The following is an 8,319-nucleotide window of genomic DNA, read 5'->3' as shown; positions in this document are numbered from 1 at the left end:
ACATTAAGATGGTGATAATGTCAGTGTGGGAAATCCTGGCCTCTAATATAAGCAGGCAGTAATAATGTCTCTGTTAGAAACAGTGAGGTCAATAAAAGGCATGAAAAATAAACTGGATTTTTTAGGGGTAGAGTGGAAACAGATGGTGGTAGGAGCAAGTTAGCAAGAAGTGAGGTTTGGGGAAAAAATAAACTCTTTTATCTTTCCATTTTATTTATTTTTGAGTTGTTTTTTTTATCTTAAATCAAGTCCTTCCTGTTAAAACCAGTGTTTAACCTTGTTAATGTGAGGGTTTGCACAAGCTGGCTGGGGCTATTCCGGGTTTTTCCTCTTGTTCACTGCTGTGTCTCAAGGCTTCAGCACGTGTGGGGTTTTGGGACTGGAGTCTTTGTGGGGGAGGAGCATAACATCTGCCAATATGAAGCAAAAGCATATTCACCACAGTGGAATCACATCCTTTGTCGGCTTTGTCAACCATAGCTGCAGCCATCCCAGCCGTATGGTAAGCCAGCCTGTGGGAATCCATTGGGAATCACTCCAGGATCAATGCTGCTGTCATTGCTGTTGGATAAAAACGTCAAGGAAAGGAAGCTTGCATGCAGGCTAAATGCTGGCAACACTATATGCAGAAACTAAGTAATGCATTGTGGAAACATAAATAAAGTGAAAATTAAAATACTGTGGGGTATAATGTAAGAATGAATTTATTCTTGATTGAGAAAGGCACAGTTGTTAATGTCGTGTTATTTGCCAACACACATGGCTTGCAGCACTGTGTCTGTACCTAAGCTGCGACAGACCAGCCTGGTGTAAAGCAAGGTACTTTGCATAATGAATATGAAGACGTGTGAACAGATGAGCACTAATTCTTAGAAGTTAATGATTGTCAGTTATCTGCCCTCTTTCATTTGGATCTAGTCCAAGACGAGCAGAATTTAAGTACCTCAATATCTAGTTTCTTCATTGGCCCAAGCACACTTTATTGCCAGATGCTACCTATTCTATGAAGTGTGGCTTTGCCTTCTGACCTGCCTTCAGCAGCAGTTGGATCAGCTTGCTGCTGTTTTAAAGTGTTTGGTTCTAGGAGTCTCTTTTGTTAGTGCAGATACAAAGGCAGTGAAAATCACAGACTGGTTTGTCTTGGAAGGGACCTTAAAGCTCCTCCAGCTCCAACCCCTGCCCCGGGCAGGGACACCTTCCACTAGAGCAGGTTGCTCCAAGCCCCTGTGTCCAACCTGCCCTTGAACACTGCCAGGGATGGGGCAGCCACAGCTCCTCTGGGCACCCTGTGCCAGCGCCTCAGCACCCTCCCAGGGAAGAGCTTCTGCCCAAGAGCTCATCTCAATCTCCCCTGTGGCGGGTTCAAGCCATTCCCTTTGTCCTGTCCCTCCATCCCTTGTCCCAAGCCCCTCTCCAGGTTTCCTGGAGCCCCTTTAGGCACTGGAGCTGCTCTAAGGTGTCCCCTTGAGGAGCCTTCTCTTCTCCAGCTGCCCCAGCCCAGCTCTCTCAGCCTGGCTCCAGAGCAGAGCTGCTCCAGCCCTCGCAGCAGCTCCGGGGCCTCCTCTGGCCTCGCTCCAGCAGCTCCACGTCCCTCTTGTGCTGTTCCCCAGAGCTGGATCAGGACTGTAGGGGCGGCTGAACCACTGCTTTCAGTACTCTGGGCTCTTAGAGTGGCTTAAGACAATGTAAAAATCACATCTTAGGTTCAAAAGTGCATGCTGGAAAAATTCTCACTTTACCTATTTAAACTTATTATCCACTTGTAAAGCAACCTCATTGTTGTCTCTTCGGAGAAGCATCATGCAGCTCACGTCTTGTCCAGGTCTCACTGAAGTCCAGCTGTTTGGGGCTTCATTAGAAGAGCTTCAGGTGTGTTTTCAAACACAACTAATGCGGATTTTTCAGCAGCAAGTTACTATAAAACGTGCTTGTGGCTACGTTCGTGGTGGATGCAGAGCCACATCTTCCAGGAAAGCGGGGTTATGCCATTGTGTGGAGGTTTTCTTCATAGTTTCTGTTTGAAGTTGTGTTTGTGGGATAAAATGGAGTAAAAAGTCAGTGCCCTTGCTGGGGTGCTTGATTTGGAGGCGGGAAGAATCACGGAATTTTGTTCCCAGGGCAGTTGCTTTGTTTTTGTCAGATGACTGTTTAATGCTAAATGCAAGAAAATGCCATTTCCCCCCCCCGCTCTGACTTTATCCACAGCTTAGCCTGTATTGTTTAAAGGCATGTAGTAAGAATTCTAATTATTCTCTTCACTATTTCTGAATGCTGCCTTTCTCTCGCCACAGAATTCTTCTGTTTTTAATGTCAGCTTTTGAATATAATGATTTATACACACTGGAAATGATGCTGAAAATATTCTAATCTGTGAAGAAGCTTTTCCAAAGATTTCTTTCCCAGAAACCACTTTAAAGGAGGGAAGGAAACATCATCTGCTGAAGGCTGTTTAATATTAAGATTGAAATAAACATCTTTATGGTTATAAATCTCATTGTGAAATAATGAATACATAATTTGCTGCATGCTTTTTCCTTTTGTGTCTGGGCTGTATCCTTAAGGAAATGTAGCACCAACATTCAGCTTCACTTGGCCCTGGAGCACAAGTGTGATGAGAAGGGCTGAGGGACCTGGGGGGTTTAGTCTGGAGAATAGAAGGCTCAGGGGGACCTTATCACTGTCTCCAGGTGCCTGACAGTTAGATGGAGCCAGGCGGGGGCTGGTCTCTGCTCCCAAGGAACAAGGGATGTGGCAAGAGGAAATGGCCTCAAGCTGCCCCAGGGCAGGTTTAGCTGGAGCTGAGGAACAATTCCTTGCCCAGAGGGTGCTCAGGCATTGGAACAGGCTGCCCAGGGCAGGGCTGGAGTCACCGTCCCTGCAAGTGTTCACAGCCCGGGTAGACGAGGCCTCAGTGCCAGGGGTTAGTGGTGGCCTTGGCAGGGCTGGGAATGGTTGGACTTGATGAGCTTAAAGGTCTTTTCCAACCTTGTTGATTCTGTGATTTACTTGGCAGAAATTTCTTAGCATCTTAATCTCAGAACTTTATATACCTTATAAGGGGTGCACCAAAGTTGTTATATCTGTGAAAAATGCTGGAAATAGTTCTAGGAGAGGAAAATTTCTAACCTTAATCAGAACTTGGGGAGGGACAGAAATATCGGACCCAGAACACACATGCAAGTCCTTTTCTCCCCTAGTTCCTCTTCCCTTCTCCTCTTCACCACAGTTTACTGTAACAGATCAGAAAGTACTTTCACAGAGCTCTAGAAGACAAAGACATTGTGGATTTTGCTTTGCTCTGGTCTTGTTGCACAGGCTTATAACACTAGTTTTCCTTTTAAAAGAGAAACAGATTTCATCAGATTGCCCTTTTGTTGAAGCTCTTGGTGTGAAATTAAAAGTTAAAGATCTTAGGAATAATTTACATGGTATCATATAATGATGTTTTTTAACAAATGGGAGTATCTTTCCCCATGAATTTCTTACAAAGACTTTCTGTACTTTTTCTTTCTCAAATTGAGTTCTAACTGTTCCTTTCTTTTAGTAGTGATAAGTAGGGGGGGAGGAATGATAGCAGAAAGAAAGTGTATATTCATGCAGTGTTTATAATGCACAAGAGGTCTTAAAAACACTTTATAATCCAGCAGAACCTGTCTTTGGCTGGAGAATAACTTAAATACGCTTCGAGAGTGAAGTTGAACCCAAGTTGTAAAGGGATTTTTGCATCTTGAGAGGAGTTGAATGAAAATCTTCTTGTGACTTTACCTTTAAAGCATTCGTGATATTTTTTTTCTGATGACAGTTTCTTTTCACTTTCTGAGCAGTAGCAGGAAGATGCATCCTCTGATATGGTAAATGTTGTAGTAAAACTCTGCTTGCTGTGTCACTGGGGATGTTCTTGGACACGCTTTGGCACAGTCATCTCAGTCTGTCCTTCTGATAGTTGTACAAGTGTGGGCTCCTCTTGATTAGAACCCTGCAGGGAGGTTGAGAAGCATTTTTGTTCTCATCCGAGCTCTATACATAAAGCTCCTTCCATTTCATGTGTTCTACAGAGGCTGTAGCAGGTTTACTTGCCAACATCTGGTCCTTAAATAACTGTAGATCTGTTTGCATATGGAAAAATGAAATAAGTCAGATTTGTTTGTACCCACAGTGAAGAGTCTAGCAAGTTTTTCTGCTCTTGATCTTGCTTGCTATGGCAGCTCATCTCTTGCCTAGCTAGTCTGGAGTCCTGTTTAATGATGGGACAGAAATCTTCTGGAATAAGATACAAAGCCTCAAGTTTGGATAGCTGTGGGAGTCAGGTTTTGGTTAGGTTTTAAAGAACTCGTGTTTAAAGATGCTAAAATGTGCAGCATAAAGTTGAATGTTTCTTTCAAAGCCTTCATAGCATCACCTACACGGGCAGCAACATCTGATAGTGCCTGAATTTGTGTCTTAATCATAGAATCATTCGATGATTCTTTTGACAACGGCCTGTAGGGACAGGACAAGGAGGAATGGTTTGTGTTGGAAGGGAGCTTAAAGCTCCTCCAGCTCCAACCCCTGCCCCGGGCAGGGACACCTTCCACTAGAGCAGGTTGCTCCAAGCCCCTGTGTCCAACCTGGCCTTGAACACTGCCAGGGATGGGGCAGCCACAGCTTCTCTGGGCACCCTGTGCCAGCGCCTCAGCACCCTCACAGAGAAGAGCTTCTGCCCAAGAGCCCATCTCAGTCTCCCCTCTGGCAGGTTCAAGCCATTCCCCTTGTCCTGTCCCTCCATCCCTTGTCCAAAGCCTTTCCTGTCAACCATCATCTGTGTCTTTCATTTCTGTTTCTGTATGTATGACTGGATCAAAACATCTATTCACACACACAGTGGACTGTGAATTGGGAAATTTCAGGCAAAAAGAAGAATTGAGGGATTCAAACCTCAAATAGGCAGTCTAAAAACCTGGAGTGGTTTGTCCTGATTTTGTAGTTCCTATGAAAGCATGTTCAAATGTTGTCTGTCTTTTACAGTAGGTGTTCAAACTGTGCTTAGATGAGCTATAATGGAAACCTTTGGGGTTCGTTCAGTCTTTCAGAGAAAGTAGAGCATGATCATTGTAGCATTACTGCAAAGATTGATTTGCTTTTTCCATGGCTTAACTATGAAAATAGCAATACTCATTGTTTGTTTGAGCTGATCATAAATTCAGCTCTGTTTAAGTGTTTCTGTAAGAGACATTTGTTTCTTGGAGCTGAACAGCTCATAGTTATATAAACAAGACCATAACAAGAAAACACAGTGATAGCAGGGAGATTTCTTGCCTTCTCTCTGTATTAACAGAAACTCACAAAACGTTGCCTAGAAGCACAAATTATGTTGCTCTCTGTCTGGCTGTTGTAGCTGAATGTTTTGCCTGGCTTAAAGATACACACTGGCCAACTGAATTTAACTTTATGCAATCAGCAGTTCATTTTATTATGGCAATCTTGGCAAGATTTGGTATTGTGTCATTTCTTTTTAATGTAGATTGTGACTGAAGATTATACTTCAGGCTTATAATTTTCCCTTACTGTTCATTTCAGAAAAATATCATGGATTTAATACAGAAATAATACATGAGGGAGGTAACATGCATTCTTAGGAAAATTATCTTGATATTTCATGGAATCCCAGACTGGTTTGTTTTGGAAGGGACCTCAAAGCTCCTCCAGCTCCAACCCCTGCCCCGGGCAGGGACACCTTCCACTAGAGCAGGTTGCTCCAAGCCCCTGTGTCCAACCTGCCCTTGAACACTGCCAGGGATGGGGCAGCCCCAGCTTCTCTGGGCACCCTGTGCCAGCACCTCACCGTAAATGTTATGTTTTAAAGTTATGATTAAAATGTTATGATTTCATTGTGTTATTTATAGAGGAGTTGTTTTGAGCTGTGGTTTAACTTCTGACCAGAAACCCGCAAGTTCAGTTTGTTAATTTGTCTTGCAGAAAAATAATCTTTTTTAAAGGGTGGTCAACTCTCCTGGAGTTCAGCTTTTGTTATGTTAAATGGGAGTATTGGCTCTATATTTTTCCATTATGGACTAAATAAAGTTCTAGAGAGTAATACCAAAGGCAAGGAAGAACTGCAGCACCTGAAGCTTAAATAGGAGAGAAAATCCCCTGGTCAGGAGCTGTGTCTCAGGGCGTTGGCTAAAATTGCTTTCTCTTTTTCTCTTTGAAAGTTCCCTTGGCTCTGCATTTACGTATGTGCTTGTGACAATGACAGGGTGACCTGTTCACGTTTTTGTCACACTGGTAAGCAGAAGCATCACTGCAACACTGCAGATTGCATAACACTGAGGGTTTAGGAGCTGAGGATGAGGGTGAGACCCTACAGGTTTGCAAGTGCAGGCAAAGTTCTCTGTGCCTTTCCCCCTTCTCCCCTATATGAATATACTGTTTTTCACTTCGATCTTGTCTGGAATGTGACTGTGTTATGTAGTTAAACACAGTGGAATTGGTCTGATGGTGCTGAAACTCATCTTTTGGAAACTTCTCTTGGGGTATAGGAGCTACTCAGTCTATTGTCAACTTTCTACTTGGGTGTCACCTACCCCATGTTGCTTGGCTTCTCTCATAGAGAAAGGAATGTTACTGGCTTGGTGAGTGGAAACTTTTGATAAAGGTCAGATATGAACAGGGCACTTGGCTTGAAGGGACAGTTCCAGGTTCTAGTCTTTCAGGGCTTTGTATTTCCTCTTTTAGTGGACAAAAAGAGGTTATGTCGGATGATTTGCTATGGTGTCTAAATGTATTTCAAACTGAAGATACCAAGCATTGACCTTAAGCTTGAATTCTCTTTGTTTTTCAGCTGCAGCCGCCTTCGAAACATCCAGAGCATCCTGACACAGAGCAGCAAATCTCAACCTGATGGAATCCTCTGCATTTTAGGTTAGTTTTACTTTTCTTTCTCCCCTTTTATTCTCATTGTACTGATAAAGATACCATGAGTTTCAGATAGATGAAGATCATCTCCTTCTTTCCCCAAGGCCCAGCTCTGTTTCTCAGTGAATGGGCAGCTATTGGATTGTCACACTCTTTTCTCCCTACATAATTCTTAAGCCAATTTGCTAATTTCAGGCAGGCTTGCTACAATGGTAATAACATCAACATTATGAAGCCTTGTGAAAATTCAGTGGCTGGAGAGAAGAGAGAATCTTTGTTAATCTCTAAATTGAAGGAAAGATGGAGAGAATTGAATCCATATCTATTTGGAGTAAACATTCAGCAGTCCAGGCAGTGTTTGCTTTCGAGCTGGTGCTTGGCATAAAAACTCAAGGCTGAAGGCACTTGTGTTGCAGCTGGTTTCCCTATAGAGGCAGGGAAGTGGAAAGGATTAAAAGATGCTGAGGTTAAGCGAGTGGAGAAGATCCAGAGGAGCACCAAGGGTAGAGACTGTAATGTGCAGACTGAGGTGGTCGCTGGGAGAGGTGGGGAATAATCAGAAAACTGGCAGAATTAATAAACCCTGAATTTAGGGGAGGGATATCTTGCCTTAGTAATTCAAAATGCATTTGAAGAGTCACATGGCAAACCTGGGAAGCAGTTATGAGTGAAATGGTGGCATGTATAGAGCATTTATGTGGTTTCAGTGCTTTGTTTCTGCTGTGATTGGAGGGAAAGGGCAATATGAAGCAAAGCTGCATGTGCAAATATCCTCTAGGGAAGTAACAGGGGGGTTTGTGCTGCTTTATTGTAATTTCTGTATGTCGCATTGACTCTTGTTTCTTCTTATATAATCAGTATCAAGATATTAAAGGATAAATTAAGGATTGATGATTGAAATTCCTTAGAGAAAAGGACTAAGGACTGATTGTTTAAATAAGGTATTGCAGTTAAAGGTGGAGAAATCTAGTGTAGCCATAAAGTGGGTAGTAATGAGCTTACATTAAGAAATTAAACAACAGCTTGTTTTTTTAGGGTGTTTGGGTTTTTTGTTATCTTTTTAGTGATGCAGCAAGAAAACTAGAAAAAGCTCATTAACTGAACCACAAGGAAGTTGTAAATGAGTATAGCCTAGTTCTCCTTTGATCAGTGTTAACTGTGTAACAGGAGTCTCCCTATCCCATATTCTCTAGGGTAAGATACTAGACGCCTTCAGCTTATGAATGACTTTATAGCTAGAAGGTCTATAAGATCACTGTGTCAACCTTCCAAGGAAACTGAATCATGCAGGATAAAGTAGAATCAGAGAATCCACTCATTTGGAAAAGACCTTTAAGATCATTGAGTCCAACCGTTCCCAGCAGTGCCAAGGCCACCACTAACCCCTGGCACTGAGGCCTCGGCTACCCGGGCTGGGAAACCGTG

The 8,319-nt window shown here is 43.0% G+C and overlaps 1 protein-coding gene across 1 annotated transcript in view; it reads left to right on the top strand.

The window, feature by feature from the left end:
- Positions 1-6,758: 6,758 nt before the first annotated feature.
- Positions 6,759-8,319, top strand: part of LOC104406228 (chromosome unknown open reading frame, human C20orf194) — a 62,049-nt gene continuing 60,488 nt past the window's right edge. The window contains exon 1 of the mRNA XM_010015152.1: positions 6,759-6,900. Coding sequence (XP_010013454.1) covers positions 6,759-6,900 — 142 coding nt within the window. The remainder of the gene's footprint in view (positions 6,901-8,319) is intronic.

Source organism: Nestor notabilis, unplaced genomic scaffold (assembly GCF_000696875.1).
Source record: "Nestor notabilis isolate BGI_N333 unplaced genomic scaffold, ASM69687v1 scaffold1145, whole genome shotgun sequence".
Lineage (NCBI taxonomy): Eukaryota > Metazoa > Chordata > Aves > Psittaciformes > Psittacidae > Nestor > Nestor notabilis.
The sequence above is the reverse complement of the archived record's forward strand: the minus strand, read 5'-3'. Positions and strand labels throughout refer to the sequence as shown.